The sequence below is a fragment of the Mus caroli genome, unplaced genomic scaffold, assembly GCF_978045245.1.
Source record: "Mus caroli unplaced genomic scaffold, Mus_caroli_1 scaffold_4, whole genome shotgun sequence".
Lineage (NCBI taxonomy): Eukaryota > Metazoa > Chordata > Mammalia > Rodentia > Muridae > Mus > Mus caroli.
In genome coordinates, this window is record NW_028227259.1 from 5,626,266 (window position 1) to 5,648,178 (window position 21,913).

Consider the following 21,913-nt stretch of genomic DNA (forward strand, 5'->3'; position numbering starts at 1 on the left):
GTCCAGTATCTGAAATTTTGATGAAAATACAGGATTGCATTTTGATGCATGAGCATCCCTTTTATATTCTACATATTAGAGCACATACATCATTACCTGGACCTATGGTTAAAAGAAATGAAATTGCTGATTCAGCCACCAGAGATATGGTTTTGCTATCACAAAGTTCTATAGAAGGTGCTAAGAATTTTCATCAACTTTATCATGTCCCTGCTTCTACATTGCGACAGAAGTTTAAGCTCACACGAAGAGAAGCCCGAGATATTGTTCTACAGTGTGGTAAATGTGTAGAATTTATTAATGCACCTTCTGTGGGCATTAATCCTCGCGGATTGCGACCCCTAGATATTTGGCAGATGGACGTCACGCATATCCCAGCTTTTGGCAAATTACAATATATACATGTGTCCTTAGATACCAGTTCTGGTGTCCTACATGCCTCTCCCTTGACAGGGGAAAAGGCAGTTCATGTCATATCCCACTGCTTAGAGGCTTGAGCTGCATGGGGCAAGCCCCTGCTGCTAAAGACAGATAATGGTCCTGCATATACCTCTTCTAAATTTAGTCAATTTTGCAAACAAATGCAAGTGAAACATATTACTGGGTTGCCCTATAATCCACAGGGCCAAAGCATCATTGAAAGAGGCCATCGTACTTTGAAACAATATTTGCAAAAACAAAAAGGGGGAATAGAGGCTATGACGCCAAAAATGGCTCTATCCCTTACAATATTTACTCTTAATTTTAAAAAATTGGATGATGCTGGAAGATCACCAGCCGAGAGGCATGGCCAATGGCCTCAACCGCCCAATGAAATGGTCAAGTGGAAAAATGTACTTGATAATAAATGGCATAGTCCGGATCCCATATTAATCAGATCCAGGGGAGCTATTTGTGTTTTTCCACAGGGTGAAGATAATCCACTTTGGGTTCTGACCCGACTGACAAGAACTATGAAAGATCACAATGAATCCCAAAATGAGATGATCCTGTAATTCTTACTCCTGATGATTGAGACAGGGATAAGTATACCTCTGTGGGCCATAGTGAGATCATGGCCAGTAGTACCCTTACCGGTACATTCCAATTCCTCTAGCTTGCCTTTGTTTTTTGCAACTGAATGTTTTTTGGATGCACCTTGTGCACGACACCCTCCTCAAGAGCCACGGGTGTATAATAGTATGAGTTTTCAGTTAAATTATACACTATGCTTTGTGCATAATGTGGATAAACCTTTTACACCCTGTATGTTTTTAAAGAAAAAGATTATCTCTAATTGGGCAGATCCCATTACCCAAAATAAAGTGAGCTCTGGAGTGTTACTTAATGCTTTAACGCAAGTTGTTCAAGGAGTACAATCAGGCTCAAGTGATGTTGGAAATAATGTAACTTCACCTATAAACATCACCACTATTATGATAAAGGGAAATGTGACTATTCCAAAAAGATCACGATGGCCCGTTGGCAATGCTACTGCTATACACAGCGTGCCCTGGTGTCTTCCGGACCTTGCATTTCCTATAATTTTTTCACCTTGTCAATCAAAATTTTTTCCTCGGAAAGAAATAGCAAAGGGTTTTGTTTTGTCACCTCCATTGGATTTTGCCGTAATGAATGATAAAGGAGATGCTACAGGAAAAGAAAATATTTCTCCATATTACCAATGGATTTTAAGTAATGAGGCAGGTGCTAGTACCAGTTTGTCAGCCTTTGCATTGCTGACTGGAAACTTTCATGAGATATTGAATGTTTCCGCCACACTTTCCAATACCTCTGCTCATTTAGATAATGTGACATCTAATAGAGTTATCAGAAATATGACTACTTCTCCAGTAGAAGTTTGTGTTAATCCTCCATTTTTCTTTATATTGGCTGAATTTCAAAATAATACAGAATGGTTAGATTGTACAAATGTCACTTGTTTTTTGATGCAATGCTGGAATGGAACCAAATTCTTAGCCTTAGTGGTACATCTACCAACTTTTGTCCCTGTGCCTGTTGAGGCAGATCCAGTGAAGTTCCCAATTATGAGTCTTGTTTGGCAAAAGAGAGATTTTTGGAATCACAGCTGCCATTGTTACTGCCATTGTGGTGTCTGCAGCGTCAGCGATTACCTCAGGAATTGCTATGGCCAATCAAGTTAATACTGCTGACACCATAAGTCAAATAGTAGAGAAAACGTCTGAGGCATTGCTTACCCTGCAAAGGGTGGATTCTCATATCGCCTCAGGATTAATGTTAGTGAATCAGAGAGTGGATATTTTACAACATAACATGGAACAGATGATGGATGTCATACAAATGAGTTGTGTGGCATCAACTCCGCATGTGTGCATTACTCCCATTATTATATTAATAATTCTTTTATTAAAATTACAGAGTTATCGAATTATCTGAAGGGGAACTGGTCACAGGAGCTGGAAAGGTTGCAGACGAAGCTGCAGATACAGATCCTGAACCTTAATGGGACCAGAGTGGAACCAGTGACCCTTGGAGACTTTACCTCTTGGCTTACCTCTGCATTTTCTTACTTTAAGGAATGGGTGGGAGTGATTTTGTTTGGTGCCACCATATGCTGTGGACTGGTATTCATGCTTTGGTTGGTTTGCAAATTCAGAACCCAACAAAAACGTGACAAGGTGATTATAACTCAGGCACTTTTAGCCATTGAAAACGGTGCCTCCCCTGAAGTTTGGTTATCTATGCTCAAGAATTAGTCAGCATCTGAGTCCTCTGCTCTTCCAACCCACGGATTTATGGATCCATTGCACTGGGATGAGAGAGACTCAACAATCATTGATCAGCCCTTGCACATCGCTGAGGTTTCCTCATTACACACGGTAGGGTGATCATGATTTCCCCGCTAATTCATTCCCTTAAAACTTAGCTGGCCTCTTTTGTAGAGTTCGCCCTAGGTCATTTAGCAGTTGCTGTCACACAGCATCACGGTATCCAGAGATGGGCAACTTTCCTCGTGCACAGACCAACCTAAGTCATGGGGCCTGGTGGCGATAGGGTAACCCTATGACGGGTAAGGCTGTGACACTAGAGGAACGACCTAAAACAGGAGCCGTGGCAGATGGAAATAACTGCACAGGCCTAGTCCAGCATCATTTTATTAAAATTAAAAGGGGGAGATGTGGGAAGCCACATACGCCATTACAAGATGGCGCTGGCTACTGCTGGCCACCACCCATAAGTTTGGGTAAACAACTAATGTGCGCATGTGCAGTAGAGTTTTTTGCCGAGTCACTGCCTGACCCGAGGCGTGCCAATGAGGTACTGAAAGCATAACCAATCGGGTGTAGACATGCCTCTCCTAGGCCTATATAAGCAGCGCCAGTTCTGGGGCTCAGGGTCTTTTTGCCTCTGCAATCAAGCTCTCCCAATAAACGTGTGCAGAAGGATCCTGTTGTGGTATCTTTCTTGCTGGCGAGTCAGGCACTCACAGGAACTGGACATATACCCACCAAATATAATAATAACTAAATAACACATTTTAGTTAACAAGTGTCTCAAAAGAAATATATTAAAACAAATGTAAGAAAAAAATATAGCAGTAATCTATGAAATTGAAAACAGGAAATCAAAATAGACAAACACAAAATTTGACAATTTAAAATGATGAATAGAACTAATAAACACGGAGTCATGATAACTAATAAGCAGAGAAGACACAAATACAAGTGGTAGCAAAGAAAGAGGATCGATGACTGCTGGTCTGGTCAAATAGACATTCAAAAGATTACAAAGGAACATTCTAGACACCATGAAAGACACCGAGTCAATAATAATGTCCTTTCAAACCACAAATCTTGCAGAATCTTGGTACAGTGGCTGGCAAGTTCAGTCATGCTTGGAAAAAAGAATGATAGCAAGTTCTGTGAACTTTCTTCCACAACACAGAAGCAGAAAGAGTTCCTACCAGCGGTGAGGCCAGCATTAGCATGGCTCTAAAAATAAAACATGAAGACAAACAGAACAGGCCAGTGTCTCTTATGAGCACAAACATAGAAAACCTCAGACAGACACTGGCAAATTGTGTTCAACCAAGTAAAAATAAAAGAGTCGGTTGATAAAATATTTACCTAGCGTTCTTGACAACCTGGGGTTTACTATCTGCCCCAAATAAACAAGGTATGTCATTAGTCTGCATCCTCAGCTTGGGAGGTAGAGTCAAGAACACTAATTTAGAGGTCAATTTTTGATGCAAAAGAAGTTGGAAACCAGTCTGGGATACATGAGATCTTGTCTCAGAAACAGCAAGTTAAAAACTGGGATTTATTCTAGGTATGCAAATATGGTTGAATATGTAAAAGTCAATGCAGTCGATTGCAACAACAAGCTAAAGAATAAAAATAATAGGAGCATAATCATAAATGCAGGATTATGATATGAAATAATTGCAGTGAAACCTCTCACAAACTCAGAAAAGGGACAACTCCCTCCCTTGATGAAGAATATTCATTAAAAGCACAATTATTGGTAAAATCATAGATGCTATTCCTCTCGGATCAGAGACAACATTGAGATGAAAGCTCACCCTTCTACTCAATGTGGGAAGAAAGGATTGTCTCACCCCCAGGTGACCACGCGAAGGCAGAAAATGAACTCGACACCAATGTCATACCTTCAACAGCAAGGGAAATGAGCTCCAAATGGAGGGGTGCACAGTGAAAATGAAACAAGATAAAAATACCTAGAAGGTAAGAGGAAAAACCCAACCACCCTTGGGCTTTCTGTGGCTAGTGAGACCCAACACCAAAAGAAAGGTTCAGGAGTGAACAAATGGTCTATTTTTCATTGCAACTAGAAACATCTACCTGTGTTTCAAAGAACTCAGTTTGTCTTGTGGGTTTTGGTAGGGCTTTTGGTTTGGTTTGGTTTGGTTTTCTACTTTACATATTCCTTGCATGTTTTTAGGGGGTTCCTGTGTGTACAGATGTGTGAGTCTGTCTCTACGTGGATATCTTGGGCTTTCCTTTGAATCTTTTTTTTTTGTTTTGTTTATTTTGTCCTATTCTGATTTTTTGTTTTTGTTTTATCTTATATTGTTATTCAGATGTCTGTTTGCTATCCAATGAGAGACACAAAGAGCATGGATCTGATGGAAGGAAAGGTGGAGGGGATTTGGGGGCATTTAGGGGAGAGGAAACTGTAATCAGAATATATTGTATGAAAAACATCTATTTTCAATAAAAGAAAAAACAACTTCTGTGATAGATATTTTTAAGAGAATTAAAAGATAAGCCACAAACTGGGGTAAAACATCTCCAAAACACATTATCAAAAAAGGGCCTGGAAGCAGAAAATATACAAAGAGCTGAAATTTCGAAAATAGGAAAGCAGAAGCGGATGCCCTGTGTGGCATCCTTAAAGGTCTGTACTGATGAAATGGCGAGTGATGGCGCTCACCTGTAACAGGAGACTTTGGAGGCAGAGGCAGGAGGATCTGAAGAAGTTCAAAGTTGTTTTGCATAGTAAGTTTGAGACCAGACTGGGCTCTTAAGAGTCTGTCTCAAAACAAAAGCACAAAGGCTAACCAAGATTAGGAAAGAAAACAGTGAGGTGTGGTGTTAACATACCTGTACTTTCAATGTCAGCAGGTAAAAGGGAATTTTAAGTGAGGACCATCTTGGGCTAAATAGCTTTATTTGTTTGTCTGTTGCATGGGGGGGGGGGGAGGGGGGGTAAAGGGGTGCAGAGGGAGTGTGCTTTTCACATAGTCCAAGATAACTTCAAACTCTGATCCTCCTGCCTTCAGCCCCTTGAGTGTTGGGATAACAGGGAAGAGACACCATGACCACGTCCTTCTTTCAAATCTAAGCATATAATGGAATAAATTTCCTTTATCCTTGCTTTAGCTGATTCCCACAAATTTTAACAAGTGCTGCTATAAATTATCTTTAGTTTTCCTGGTCTGGATTTATGAGTACCTAGATGTTTCCAGTATTTCTTAATGGTACAATTCCATTTTTATCTGAGGTTAGATACTGTGTTTTCTTTTCTTTCTTTTAATTTCTACAACATAACGTTTTTAATGATTACTTGGGAATTTTACATAATGCACTCCGCTCACACTCACTCCCTAGTTCTCTCAGGACCACATCCTCACCCTTGTAACTCACTCCCAAATAAAAGGAAGAAAAAAGAAAAAAAGTTCAGATTGTGTTGCCCACATACTCACTCGAACATGGTGAAACTCTCAGTGGCCAACCCCTTAAAGAGACCGGAGTCCTTCCTGCACCAGAACAGAAGCCATCAAATGTGGAGCTCTACATTACCGCATGCTTAACACAGCTTTTAAGAGTTCTCTTTGATGGCTTTCTTTTTGGGCGATCACTTTTGGAAAGGGGTGGTTGGGGTGCAGGTAGCAGCCTTCTGTGTTTCTCTTTCTTGTCTGTGTCTATAGTCATTGATAACACTGCAAAAGAGCTTCCTTGCCCTTTCCAATCGGTGGGGGGGTCATAGATTCCACTTGGTTTCTGGCAATAGCACGGGCATCCACATGGCCTCTGGAGCAGTTCCGGTCATGGAAGTTTTTCACAGAGGTGCCATCCACAAAATTAACTGTTCTTCATTTCAGAAGTCCTGTTGTTACTCAGAGCTCAGGCATATTCGGAGGCTGAGTCTGCTCAAGTTCCAGGTTGCTGCACCCCACCCAACTGGCCACACTCAGCAATGACATGTTCCCCCATCCACTGCAGCCTTCACTCAGTCGCTCAGTCTCCCCTTTGTCTGTCACATCTCTAATTCTGCCTCTCCCTCCACCTCGTATGCACTGCTCTGTTCTTCTATCTTTATCTTTCCTACCTCTCTTTGTTGTAGCATTGGAAACTGTAGTGTGCCACACATTTTGTTTGTTAGTTTGTTTTCCCCAAAGAGCTTTACATGCAAATATTCACTACAACGAGTTGTTGGTCTGGCTCAAGGTTTCTGGTTTCTGAAGCACCATAAATATGGAGCCAACGCCTAGACGAGTTTGGGATACCCTGTTGTTGACTGGAACCAGGGTTATATTGCTCGCGGCTAGGCAGGGCATCCAGGAGCATGTTTTGTGGTAGCTACTCGCTGTCAAACTCTTCCTCAACCCCGATCTGGGCCACCAAGACTTTGTGCTTGGAGCCTTCAGGCAGCACCACTGCTCCTCACTGTCTCCCAGAAGAGCAAGCAGCACTGGCTGAAGCCTTGGGGGCTCCACGCAGAGGCCTGGGCATGACCTTTGTGCCAAGGATATAGTCTTGTCTAAGGACTAAGAGGGCTCGCTGTTCTACCATCTTCTTTTCCAATTTTGTGAGTCCACTTTCTAAAAGCAGCTTCCCATTTGACCTGCTTTTTCTTTTTTTTTTTCTTTTCTTTTTTTATGTAGACCTTTCATCAGCAGCAGGTACTTTCTGTACAATTCAAGTGAATGTGGTGACTCCATCCCAACAGGCATGTATCTCCCTCAACTTCATTAACTGTGCACTAGAAAGATAAAGAATATCCACTACTTGTTGGGTATGGTCTGAATTACCAAGGATGCCTGGCATCTAAATCATCTGAATAGTAATGACATGCAGGAAACAGTTAAATAGTCCTTCAAGGTTAGCTCACAGTGAACTGTTCACTGGTTCATGTCTGTGAATTCACCACTAGGAGAGAAATGCAACCTCCCATATGGTGTCTAGGGTAAGAACTCTTACAGAAGAAAAAGCTAAGTCATAACCTTGAAATCATCCACACATTATCCAAGATGATAAATCAAAACTAATATCTGAGGGTAAGATGGCGGGGGTGGTAGTGGTGGTGGATGAGAAGGAGGATCCTGTAGAAGGAACTTATGTCTGTTTGGAAGCTTCACCTGTCAAACAAAGCTGATTGGTCTGCAGCTAAAGCAGGAAGCAGAGGATGGGAGCTCTGGTAGGAAGCAAGGAGTATGGGACAGAGCCAGGGAACATGGAGGAGCACAGAAGCATGGGAGCTGAGCAGAGATAACCAGCCACATAGCAGAACTTAGAATAAAAAAATGGAATGATTAATTTATGAACTAGTTGAGGAACAGCCAAAGCTTATGACCAAGGTATTTGTAAATATAACTTGAGTTTCAGAGTCATTATTCTGGGAGCTTGGGGAGAGGAGGACTATCACCCCACTACACACACACACACACACACACACACACACACACATACCACAAACACACTTAAACACCAGACACACACACACCGCTCACACACACCACACACCCACAGCCCCCCCCCACACACTTTCACAGGAAATGGTTAAATAGAGTCCTTCAAGCTTAGCTCACAGTGAATTTTACCGTTTGATTTGTCTGCAAGTGTATTATTAGGAAAGAAATGCAACCTCCCGTATTGTGTCAGTGCTGTTTATCTTAAATATATAGAGTGTTTATTATATTCAGTTGGATTGAAAATGACAGGAGAAGAAGGGAGGGGTTGGGGGTATACAACAATTTCCTACCTCTCCTTGTCACCATTTCCCAATCCCCAACTCTGGTGGCAAAGACCCTATGCTCTACCAAAGGCCATGCCAGCTTATACCTCTCAAAAATTTCAACAGTTCTGTCGCCAGATGGAAGTGACTCATCTGACTGGTCTCCAATATAATCCTCAAGGACAAGGCATTGTGGAACGGGCTCACCGTACTCTCAAGTCCTACTTAATTAAACAAAAGGGGGGAGTCGAGGAGGCTCTACCCCCAGTACCAAGAATAGCTGTTTCTATGGCACTCTTCACTCTTAATTTTTTAAATCTTGATGCTCAAGGCCACACTGCGGCTGAACGTCATTGTTCAGAGCCTGACAGGCCAAAAGAGATAGTAAAATGGAAAGATGTTTTGACTGGTCTCTGGAAAGGCCCGGATCCTATATTAATAAGATCCAGGGGAGCTGTTTGTGTTTTCCCACAGGAAGAAGACAACCCATTCTGGCTGCCAGAACGACTGACACAAAGAATTCTGACACCTGAAAATGACTCCCGGATGGATCCCTTGGAAACTACCTCTAGCCCTCGTGCTACCTCTGTGGATTTGGGTTCCTAGTAAATTTGCTATGAAAAAGGGACTTTTCATACAAGACTTTAAAATGCATCCTTTTCATAAATGGGTACTTTGTGGGATTAATGGTAGCTGTACAGATATTAATCCCTTGGTTTTCCTCCAAGGAGGAGCTGCTGGAAAAGCGATTTTTACTGGTATTTCAAAATTTGCTCAGTTTCATCAAGTTCTATTACCTGATAGAACCATTTATCAAAATTCTACTACTGAAATCACTGGACTTAATAAGACCCTGGTAAAACAAATTAATTATCCATATACTCCAGTTTGTGTGTACACCCCTTTCTTGTTTGTTCTTTCTAACGGATCCTTTGAATCCTGTACTAATGAAACCTGCTGGATGGCACAATGCTGGAACCTTAAGTGGGCCAGCCGTGCAATGCTTGCCAAGATTCCACGATGGATTCCTGTCCCTGTGGAGACTCCTTCCACCGTATCTTTGCTCAGGCAAAAGCGAGACTTTGGCATCACTGCAGCTGTTGTGGTGGCAATAGCTGCCAGTGCGGTGGCAGCTACGGCTGCTGGAATTGCTATGACAACATCAGTCCAGTCAAGCACAACTATCGAGCAGTTGTCCTCCTCTGTGGCAGATGCGATTGATCAACATTCAGTGCTCAGTGCCCAATTAAAAGGTGGGCTAATGATAGTGAACCAGCGCATTGATCTGGTGGAGGAAAGGCTGGAAATTCTGCTCCAAATGGCACAGCTTGGCTGTGATAAGAAATCAGGAGCCTTATGTATTACTAGTGTCCAATATGAAAGTTGGACGTGTGCAGCTAATCTATCTAAAGAATTGTCTTTGTTTCTTACAGGAAACTGGTCGGAAGGATTTGATGAAAAGCTTGAGGCATTACGTGTAGCAGTGATGGCGATTAATTCCACGTGCGTGGACCCGTCATTGGTTGATGGAATCAAAGGACTTACTTCCTGGATGTCTTCTGCATTCTCATATTTTAAGGAATGGGTGGGAGTAGGCCTATTTGGGGCAGCCCTGTGTTGTGGATTAGTGTTTTTACTATGGCTGGTTTGCAAACTCAGATCTCAACAAAGACGTGACAATTGCTCAAGCACTTGCTGCCATAGAGCAAGGCACCTCTTCTGATATTTGGCTATCCATGCTCAGAACTTGATTGGCATCTGAGTTCTCTGCTATTACATTCCAAGGATCTGTGGATCCATTGCACTGGAATGAGAGAGACTCATTGATCATTGATCAGCCTTTTACATTGCTGAGGTTTCCTCATTGCATGCGATGGGATGAGCATGATTTCCCCCACTAATTCATTTTTTGGCTGGCCTCTTTTATAGAGTTCGCCCTAGGTCATTTAGCAGTTACTGTCACACAGTACTGCGGTATCCAAAGACGGGCAACTTTCCTCATGCACAGACCAACCTAAGGCACGGGGCCCGGTGGCAATAGGGTTTTCCAACGACAGGTAAGGCTGTGACATTGGAGGAACGACCTAAAACAGGAGCCACAGTAGATGGACATAACTGCATTGCCTAGACCAGCCTTGTTTTATTATAACTAAAAGGGGGAGATGTAGGAAGCCGTGATAATACATGCCGTCACTAGATGGCGCTAAGCTCCATTGTGCGCATGTGCCGGAGCAAATGCCTGCCAAGTCACTAGTCCGTCCCCTGGGACATTTGAGACTGTGGGTGGAACCGCCAGTAGTATTAACACGTCACACCTGTGGGTATATATAGCAACACGTTTCTATCCTTCTTTGTTCTACCTCACGATTATGAATAAAGTGTAACCACGAAAGGTCTTGACTTGTGTTCTGTGTGCATTCCTGCGGGACGGGAATAGTGCAGGACAAACCTAAATGCTCAAGAACAAAAAGAAGCAAACACATCCAAGAGGAGCAGACTGTAGGAAATAATCAAACTGAGGGCTGAAAACAATAAAACAGAAACAAAGAACAATACAGAGAATCAGTGAAACAAAAAAATTGGTTCTTTGAAAAGACAAGATACACAAACCTTTAGCCAAACTAACTAAAAGACAGAGAGAGAATATCAAAGTTAACAAAATAAGAAATAAAAAGGGGACATAACAACAGACACTGAGGAAATCCAAAGAATCACTAGGTCATACTTCAAAAACCTCTAATCCACGAAATTGTAAATATTTTGAAAAAAAAAAGGACAATTTTCTTGGTGGATACTACTTACCAAAGTTAAATCAAGATTAGATATACAATTTAAATAGATCTAACCCATAAGAAATAGAAGCAGTCATTAAAAGTCTCACAACAACAACAGCCCAGGGCCAGATGGATTTTGGAGGAGAATTCTACCAAGCTTACTTTCTTTTTTTTTTTTTTAAGATTTATTTATTATTGTATATAAGTACACTGTAGCTGTCTTCAGATATACCAGAAGAGGACGTCAGATCTCATCATGGGTGGTTGTGGGGCTCCATGTGTTTGCTGGGAATTGGGACATTTGAAGAACAGTCAGTGTTCTTAACCGCTGAGCCATCTCTCCTGCCCCTTTACCAGACTTTCAAAGAAGAGTTAATGCCAATGCTCCTCAAATTCTTCAACAAATAGAAGCAGAAGGAACACTATCAAATTCATTTTATGAGGCCACAGTCCCTCTGATACCCAAAACAAATTACAGACCAATTTCCCTTAATGAGCATAGGTGAGAAATACACAACAAAATACTCGGAAACCAAATCCAAGAACACATCAAAAAGATTATCCACCAAGATCAAGTAGGATTCATCCCAGAGATGCAGGGGTGGTTTAATATATGAAAAATCCATCAGTACAATCCACTATATAAACAAACTGAAAGAGAAAAAAGTGACATGATCATCTCATTAGATGCTGAAAAGGCCTTTGGCCAAATCCAACAGCCCTTTAGGAGACACTTCTTAGAGACTAGGAGTGAAGAGGAGTGGAGGCCAGCTCCGGAGCTCTTGGCTCTCTCTTGAAGGTAGCAGAAGGCAAAGGGCAATGGTGACAGGGACAAGACTTGATCTTGTGAGAGATTAGAGTTGCTTTTTTAGATAACTTTTACTTGACTTGTTAGCATTGAAGCTTTGTATAGATAAACCCAGTCAATATTTTATCTTCGGTCTTTGCCCCTACAATAAATCCTTTGTTCCTGTTTAGGACCTTTGATTAATTGTTTCACAGCCTCCAGAAATGTGTTCTAAGTTGTAAATGCCTGCTTTCTTTACCAGAAGCAATTAACTCCTGACACATCAACACTGGTAGTTTTTGTTTTTGTTTTAAAGATTTATTTATTTTATATATGCGAGAACACTGTAGTTGTCTTCAGACACACCAGAAGAGGGCATCAGATGCTATTACAGATGGTTGTGAGCCACCATGTGGATGCTGGGAATTGAAATCAGGACCTCTTGAAGAGCAGTCAGTGTTCTAAACCACTGAGCCATCTCTCCTGCCTGACTGGCAGAGTTCTAATTGCAATTTTTATATCAAATAGGGCTTTAATTGCATTTCCTACTACACAGGGCTTAATAATTACTAGCATAATTTTAGGACATTTTTAAAGGATCATCACTAAGAAATCATCGATTTGTCTACATAGCATTACTGTAAGACAGTACATCTTGGTGATTTGTCGAAATCTGGCCAAATGAGTAGGATAATACCTAGTGATTGAATATATATATATATATATATATATATATATATATATATATATACACACACACATATATACACTGTACTGGCTAGTTTTGTGTCAACTTGACACAGCTGGAATTATCACAGAAAAAGGAGCTTCAGTTGAGGAAATGCCTCCATGAGATCCAACTGTAAGGCATTTTCTCAATTAGTGATCAAGGGGGAAAGGCCCCTTGTGGGTGGAACCATCTCTGGGCTGGTAGTCTTGGTTCTATAAGAGAGCAGGCTGAGCAAGGCAGGGGAGGCAAGCCAGTAAAGAACATCCCTCCATGGCCTCTGCATCAGCTCCTGCTCCCTGACCTGTTTGAGTTCCAGTCCTGACTTCCTTTGGTGATGAACAGCAGCATGGAAGTGTAAGCCGAATAAACCCTTTCCTCCCCAACTTGCTTCTTCGTCATGATGTTTGTGCAGGAATAGAAACCCTGACTAAGACATACACATACATACATACACACACACACATACATACATACATACATACATACATACATACATACATACGTACAGGAAAGGCATATTAATAGCAAGAATCTTTCATAAAATACTGTCCCTTTGGCCTTGCCTGAAAAGTGCTCACTCACTGTAACTTACAGTCCACAGTGAAACCATCACATACTTCTTAGCTTCTCCTAGATGGCTGCTGGCAAAGGGAACATACCTAAACACAATAAAGGCAATTTTCAGAAAGCCTATAGCCAACATCAAAGTAAATGAAGAGAAACTCAAAGCAATTCCACTAAAATCAGGAACAAGACAAAGTTGTTCACTTTCTCCATACAGTAAAGTACTTGAAGTTCTAGCTGGAGCATTAAAATAACAGAGGAATTAAAGGGTTACAAATTTGAAGGAAGAAGTCCAAGTATCATTACTTACAGTTGTTATGAGAGCATACATATATGTCCTCAAAAATTCTAGCACGGAAATCCTTGCACTGATAAATACTTCAGTGAAGGGTCTGGATACAAGATTAACTAAAATCAGTAGCCCTCCTATATACAAATGACAAGTGGGCTGAGAAAGAAATCAGGGAAACAACACCTTTCACATTAGCCACATGTAACATGCCATGGGGTAACCCTAATCACGGAACTATTAAAAAATCTTCAAGTCTTTGAGGAAAGAAATTGAAGAAGATATCAGAAGATGGAAAAATCCCCCATTCTTCTGGATTGATAGGATTAACATAGCAAAAAAAAAAAAATGACCACCTTAAAAAAATAAAATAAAACAAACAAAACAGCAACAATCTACAGACTCAAAGTAATCCTCCTCAAAATTCCAACACAATTCTTCACACATGTTGAAAGGACAATGCTAAAATTCATATGGAAAAACAAAAAACCCCAGGATTGCTAAAACAATTCTAAACAACTAAAGAACCTCTGGAGGTGTATCACTATCCCTAATTTCAAGCTGTACTATAGAGCTATTGTAATAAAAATCATATGGTATTGGCATAAAAACTAGACATCAACAAATCACATAACCTAATTAAAAATGGGGAATGGATCTAAACAGAGACTTCCCAATAACGGGGTTCCTCAAATGGCTCAAAAACCATTTGAAACATGTTCAACATCCCAAGCCATCAAGAAAATGCAAATCTATGAGACTATGTAGGGCCTAGCAAACACAGAAGTGGATGCTCACAGTCAGCTATTGGATGTATCACAGGGCTCCCAATGGAGAAGCTAGAGAAAGTACCCAAGGAGCTAAAGAGATCTGCAACCCTATAGTTGGAACAACATTATGAACTAACCAGTACCCCGGAGCTCTTGTCTCTACCTGCATATGTATCGAAAGATGGCCTAGTTGGCCATCACTGGAAAGAGAGGCCCATTGGACTTGCAAACTTTATATGCCCCAATATAGGGGAATGCCAGGGCCAAAAGAATGGGAATGGGTGGGTAGGGAAGTGGGGGGGGGTATGGGGGACTTTTGGGATAGCATTGGAAATGTAATTGAGGAAAATATGTAATAAAAAATATTAAAAATTAAAAAAAAAACCCTCACCCTAGCTGCTGGGAAGTCAATATTCCACTAGCAGACTTCAGATGAAGTTGTAGAACTCCCAGCTCTGCCTGTATCATGCCTGCCTAGATGCTGCCCTGCTCCCCCCTTGATAATGGACTGAACTGGCCATCTTCTGTAACCAGCAAGGTCTCAAATCAAAGGATTGGGACACCAACCCCACCACAACATTTCAATCTAAAGATAGGACATTGTTCTGTCTCCTGAGTGTGCTGGAAGTGGAACTAGCAGAATAATCATCAGAGACCAGAGAGACTTCATCCAACAACTGATGGGAGCAGATGCAGAGTGCTACAGTCAAACAATAGGCAGAGCTCAGGTAGTCCTGTGGAGTGCGAGGAAGGACTGGAGGAACCAGAAGGGTCAAGGACAACCAGGAGGACATGGCCTAGAGAATCAACTAATGGGGATCCCTGGGAACTTGTAGGAGTCCTGTAGGAGGGGTCCTGTAGGAGTCAAACCTAGGTCCTCTGTATGTTATGGCTGAGTAGCATGGCGCTCTTGTGGAAATCCTAACTGTGGGAACAGAGGCTGACCCTGACTTTTCTATTTGTGGGACCTTTTCCTCCTACTATGTCTTGTCCAGGTGTGCTGTAAATGAATGTGCCTGGTCTTACTGTAAGCTTGTTATGGCTGTAACATGTATGTATGTATGTATGTATGTATGTATGTATGTATGTATATATGTATATATGTATGTATTATAAGCTTGTTTGCCCTTCCTGGGTGCCTTTTTTCTCTGAGGGGAGGAGGAAGGGATCTGGGAGACAGGAGAGTTATGTGTGGCAGGAGGGAGGGACTGAGGGAAGTAGAGGGAGAAAAAACTGTGTTCAATATGCATTACAATATCAATATTCATTATATATTATATGCATATAATGACATATATGTATATACAGATATTACAGATATTACCAATAAGTATACATACAAGCTTTAAAAGATTTTAAATACTTAAAAAATTTTTAAAAAGTTATGGCAAGTTCCAGTAGGAAAGTCATAACTGAGTCCCTGGGACATTTAGAATAAGATCAAACCATCTTCAGTGTAGTTACATACTTTCTGAAAGATAAAGTTATTTTCTGCAGTTATTGTGGGGCATCCCACAGATTCAAGCCAGTATTAGCCAGCTGACAACTACATTGGGTGGGTGTGCAGGATCCAAGTCTTTCTCAGGGTGAGCTTTTAAGCACAAACCCTGTATCCTGGGTTGACATGGTTCAGTTAACTACAGAAACCAAAAAAGCAAGGTTAGTACATTGAGACTTTCCCAGAACTCTGATTTTGATAGATTAGGTCTTTTAGGCTACTAGTACTGTTTACTTGGTTAGTTTTTACAGGCTAAATGGTATTTCCATCAGTTGAGCTAGGATCTGGGGGCCTACAATGATTTATCATCATGTATGTGAAATGAAACACTTGGCCAATGGGACACCAACATTCATATTTGCCATTTTTTTTAAAGATCTCTGAATTCATAAAACTAGGTGGATAAAATAACAACCCACTGTAAGCTGTGCAGGTTTGGGCAAAAACAAGATCAGAGGGCTCATAATTTACAGGAACAAATGAGACAGCCTCGAATTAACAGCCCCCACCCCATCCCCACGTGGTACAAATGTGGTCCTAACCCAATCTTAGGGGCCATCCCTAAGACCAGCTGGAAAGGAAGGAAATCTAAAACAGCCCATAGATAGGTTTGTGGGTTAAAAAGAAAAATAAATGTAACTGTCAAATTGCTCTACTCAGGAGTTGCATGAAAGCCACTACCCATGGACAGCTTCCCCATGTCCTTCCTTGGCTATCTGTCCCTTTATATGGAAGGAAAAGTGGACAAGTTTAGAGTATATTGAGACTTATGGGGAATGAGTAATTACACTATTGGCTTTTAAAGAGCCTAGAGAAAAGGTAATGAATGGAAGAGGTAGAAGCATGTGGCAGCAAGCATCTTCATTTTGCAGGTACCTGCCACCCAGGGGGCATGTGAACAAGCTGCTGTGCTGGGTAGGCATGGAAGCAAAAACATAGGCTCCTAGTCGTCAGAAGTTCGCTTGACATATTCTCTTGAAGTCATCAGAAGCTCGCTTGACGTATTCTCTTCAAGAGATTAGCCAGACATTTATTGGCACAGTAGTAGGCATCTATTGTGCAAAATGATTTTTTTTCCTTCTTGAGACAGGATCTAACTATCCAGTTCAGGCTAGTCTTGAACTCATGATCCTCCTGTCTCAGCCTCCTTGGTGCTGATTACAGGAATAAGCAACCATACTTAGCAACCACCACATTTTGAGGGCAAAAAGAAGAGTGCCATGTATTGGCATGTCACTATACAACAGCATGCTAGACAAGAAGATTAAATGTACAGTAAAAAAAAAAAAGAGGTACAAGAATGGGTCCATAGTCATGCCAACTCTAGCTCTTCTTGCACATAGAATTAACCAGAATGGTAAGGATATCAGAATATAATACATTCAGTAGTATCTGCTTGGTGACCATGATGATTTGGATTTAGTGTATTATCATCTGAAATGTTCTATAATTTAACTTCAAATATTTTATGGTACTCTAGTGCCTCATTAAGAAAAGAACAGATGGAAACAAAGAATATCTGTCCTTGTCACTGTTGGGACCCTCCCTCCTGCATTTGTGCTTATTAACTGAGAAAACTGCTAAATTTTAAGCTACAACTGCCACCAGGCCATTGTAGTTTTCTTGTGCAATGACAGGCAGATACATCAAAGATTATCCATACTGATCCATCAATAATGTTGTACTCCACCTGCTGGGGACTGGCTAGCCTTTTGGGGCAAAGTGAGGCCCCTTGAGGAATGTCCTATATTCAGTGACCATCAACTACCTTCACTTAGCAACTCCAAGAAGCTCCCCTTGGAGTCAGTGGACATCCAAAGTCACTCCTTAAATATCCCGCAAAACAAAATTCATCTGAGTTTGCCTCCTATAGAATCCCCAGCTTTTCTGGAATACACCAGGCACTCAAGGGACAGGAGACTTTTGAGGACCTAAGTATATACAGAGTATATGAAAAGAGCTATGATGGAGTAAGGAAAGGATTTTATAGGATTAGAGGTACCTAATGTATATTTTTGGATGCGTCATAAATTTTGAGGATTCTTTGGGGAATATAACTATCACTCAGTTTACTCCTTCTAGTAACAGATGGCAGTAGTTTTCTGTTGGTGTGATAAAGCGTGGATTTAAAAAAGTTGGTTAACTTGGGGGAGAAAGCATTTATTTCAGAGTACATGGTAGTCTCTCAAGGAGGCAAGCAAGGGCAGTAGGGGCTCAGGGCATGAGTTTGGAGGTAGGAACTGAAGCAGAGGCCATGGAGGAACACTGAATACTAGTTAGCTCTCCAGGGCTTGCTCAGGCTGCTTTTGTATCCATCCTAGGTCCATGTGCCATAAATAGATCACACTCCCCACACTGGGTTAGGTCCTCCTCCTGCATAAACTACTAAACACAAATATTAATTCATGCCTGCATTCCAAACTGAGGTTCTCCCTTCCAAGTTTGTATCACTTGAAACAAACACAACAGCACAGAGCCTTCAGAACAGGAAAATTTTGGTTGCTTCTGAAAAGGAGTACTCAGAAGCATTTTTTGTTGTTGAGTTTATAAGCATTAGAAGTCAATATAAGAATTCTGAAACTTGACAATAGAACTATCTATCTTGCTTAAAATTTTCTAAGACTCAAACTCAAAAAATAAAATGTTTATTAATAATAAAGATTTTATTTAAGAAACTCACTAGTTATCAATGAAAACTTGACCTGAGGAATGAAACTGGAAAATTAGCGTTACAACTTAGTGAACAGAACTACTAATGCAGTTAGTTGTTTTACATGTATGTATGTATGTATGTATGTATGTATTTTTGCCTGAGCTGACAATTATAAAAAGCAAAATTGAAATAAAATGATTTCTCAAATATTAAATAAGATTTCTTTAATTGAAAGCATGTTATTTTTTACTAATCAAATTGACTTAACACTATCTATCCTGCTTAAGGATACTTGAAGGATCTAGAAACCAGATCAGAAGATCTGAGGGAGGGAAGGAGAACGACCTAAGTCTTAGTTAAAATTCTTTCATCTATGTGCCTAGGCTGAGTGTCTTCCACATTGTCCAACCCATACAAATCATTTATTGCTCTGTTTTGGGTAATAAAACATTTAAACTTTAAGGCCCAGTATTCATTAGGAAGGTCTTGGAGATGTTCTAAATAGTATTTTAGTTCAAACCTAGTCAAATTAAAAATTAAAAGTATTGGAAGTATTCAGCTTTTATTAAATACAACTAAGGCAAAATGATACAAATCCATTTGGAGACATGAAGGTTAAAAAAGCCTACATATTTTCTAACTTTCTAGATTTTTTTATATTCCCAAATAATTGTTTGTTGTATGATACTTTAAGAGTAACAGTCTTTTTTCAATTTGCAGTGTTTTTTTGCCCCTGGAAGTTGTTTATTGACATTTTGCCTTAGTCTCAAAAAATTACTACTATTGGACCTATGAGAAGGGTAGTAGATAGGGGCCTGCCATCACACCTGACAATGAGACTCTGATCTCTAGGACCTACATGGTAGGAAAGAATTTTCATGGGGAGTCCTCCGACTTCCACAACCATGACATAGCCTGTGATCCATCCACCCCTAGTACTCACCTAAATAAATGTAACAAAATACTTTAAGTGAATACTGATAATCAACGTTTTAGTGACATTGTATCTTTATACAGTAGTTAATAGCATCATCCTTTAGACCATGAAAAACTCTCCTCAGTGGCTATCGTTCCACTCCTATACACATATACTCAAAGGTAAAGGATGACATTCATCTTACACTTAGAAATTTTCCTGTTCTATTTAATAGTCAAGTGACAGATTGTGTCACTCCTCCCATGCATTTAAAAACAATTCCAACAATCCACTACATCTCTTATCATCTAGTACCAAACAAAAACCAATTTGTAAGGAAATTATTCTCAATTAACTGAATTACTTAAATTCCCCTTAAGGTTTTTTGGGATTATTTTGAGCCCTGCAATAACTTCAGTCTGCAGGGTCAGGATCCTAACAGAATCCAGCGGAGTCTGTGTCTAGAGCCAATGTTTCTACTAATGGCCAGAATCCAAATATATCAATTAGTACGTTCTTTTTCTTCCTTTCTACCTGAATGTTTTTTAAGCATAACATGTTGATCATAGAAATCTTGCTAATAGGCAATAGTTAATAGTATGTAATATATAGTGCATACATTTTTGATAGGTTTCAAATCTCACTTGAAATTATTTTCAGTGATAAAGCAAATGATATTCATTTTTACTCTCAGGAATATAAAATAAGTCACAAGTTTTTATTGTATAATTTGTAACAGCTACTCAATCCTGTAAAAAATTACAAATACCACCTTAATTAATATTTACAGATGGCTCCATAAACAAAGTTGGCAAAAACAAAACAACCCCCCCACAACTAATTATATATGTATTTATAAAAACTTCAGGAATAGAGCTGTCACTTCTGAAAAGCACATTAAATACTAAAATCCAACGAATGCAGAAGTTGAAGGGGAAGAAAAAAACGTTGACAACAGGCTACTTGAATTTTCTTCCTCCCAAATATCTAAAACATCACATATTCCACTGTTTTCAGTGTAGCTTGTAAAACCCAAAAATTCTGATTTCTCCTCACTTGTCTGAAAAAGGTCCAAAAGAGACTGTACTGGTGACCCACAAGTTCTGTCTTCATGTGCAGGAAGATACTCAGTTCTCTTTTTATCCAATTCAGCACCTGGTTCAGCATTTGCTTTCTTTTGTCCTAATAGCATTCTCACTTTCCGCTGGATCTTACAGCAAGGCAAATTCTCCATGTTCCCAGCGTCACACTCATGAGGCTCCTGGGGACTACAGGGTGGAGTTCTCGCCTTCATTGTTAGCTGCTCTTTTGATGTATTTAATGCCACCAGGTCAGAAGCATGACCTATCACAACATGAAAGCCCTTTTCTTGCAGATCTTTTGCTGAAAGCTGTGTAATGTCTTCAGTTAACTGTGGTTGGGGTAGATTACTTTCTGTACTGAGATGAGAAACTTGTCCACAGAACTGCGACACGCCTGGAGTGGCGTCCACTCTCTGTTCTCCATCATTTCTACCTACAGTCACTTGGTGTTCCAGTGTGCTGTCATGCAGAGGTAGCTGTGAACACTCCTGCTCTGGGTCAGGCTCACTGGCATTGAACACGCTCACTGGTTTCCTGTCACATCCTTTCAATCCAGCTGAAGAATAGGTTGTAGGCTCTGAAGCAAACCCAGGCTTTTCTTCAGGTTTCCGGGTTTCTTCATACTGAGAGTTCTGCTTGAGCAGTTGCCCGCTGCTTTCTCCCACGTCCTTCTGGAAATTGGGCTCCAAGAGTGGCTTCTCCTTCGGTGCAGTGTTTTTCAGGACATTTGCAGAAACAGAAGAAAGGGACCCAACACTGTATCTTATTCTTTAAAAAGAAAAAAAAACCCAAGAAGTTAGAAATGAATAAAACTACGTATGAGTTATTTAGGAAACTGACTTAGGATAACCCTAACACAGAAATCGTAATATTTACTTTAGATGTTTTTAAAGTAAAACACAGCAATCACCTAAACTGAACTAGGGTACCACCTCCCCATTCATTCGGCTCCCTCCTTGAGATAAACAATACCCTTTGAACTAATTATGAAAAAAACAAAACAGCATGAATTGTATAAACCAAAGAAAGATGACAGTATCTGTATCTGACCCTGATTTTGTTGTTATCTTTAAAAAATACTAGTGCTTTAATGTTTGTTTGGTTTCAGAAAGTACTTGTTTGAAACTAAAAGCAGAAACATATTTTCCATTTAAACTATTTCATATCAAAGTGAACTAGATCTTTGCACATGTAAAGGCGACAAAGTAACCCTTTAAATTCAAACATATTTTTGACCTAAACGTCTTCCTCACGTAGAATCTTAGAATCTCTTGAACAATCCTAATTATGCACATGACACGTTATCAGGTCCCCAATTACACTTTGCATTATACATCACAAGAAACAGTGAGCCCTCTACAATCCACCTGTCTCTCCAACCAGAGCAGTTTTCTTTACTTATATATAGTGT

General features: G+C 40.3%; 1 protein-coding gene across 11 annotated transcripts in view; it reads right to left on the reverse strand.

Moving 5' to 3' along the window:
- Nucleotides 1-19,799: 19,799 nt before the first annotated feature.
- Nucleotides 19,800-21,913, reverse strand: part of LOC147004889 (protein DBF4 homolog A-like) — a 168,649-nt gene continuing 166,535 nt past the window's right edge. For 9 of the 11 annotated variants that reach the window (XM_085836447.1, XM_085836446.1, XM_085836445.1 and 6 more), the window contains one exon: nt 19,801-21,270. In XM_085836447.1, the coding sequence (XP_085692573.1) occupies nt 20,325-21,270 (946 nt within the window). In that variant the 3' untranslated portion in view covers nt 19,801-20,324. Of the gene's footprint in view, nt 21,271-21,913 lie in introns of all 11 variants that reach the window. The other 2 variants (XM_085836450.1, XM_085836451.1) reach the window with 1 other exon arrangement.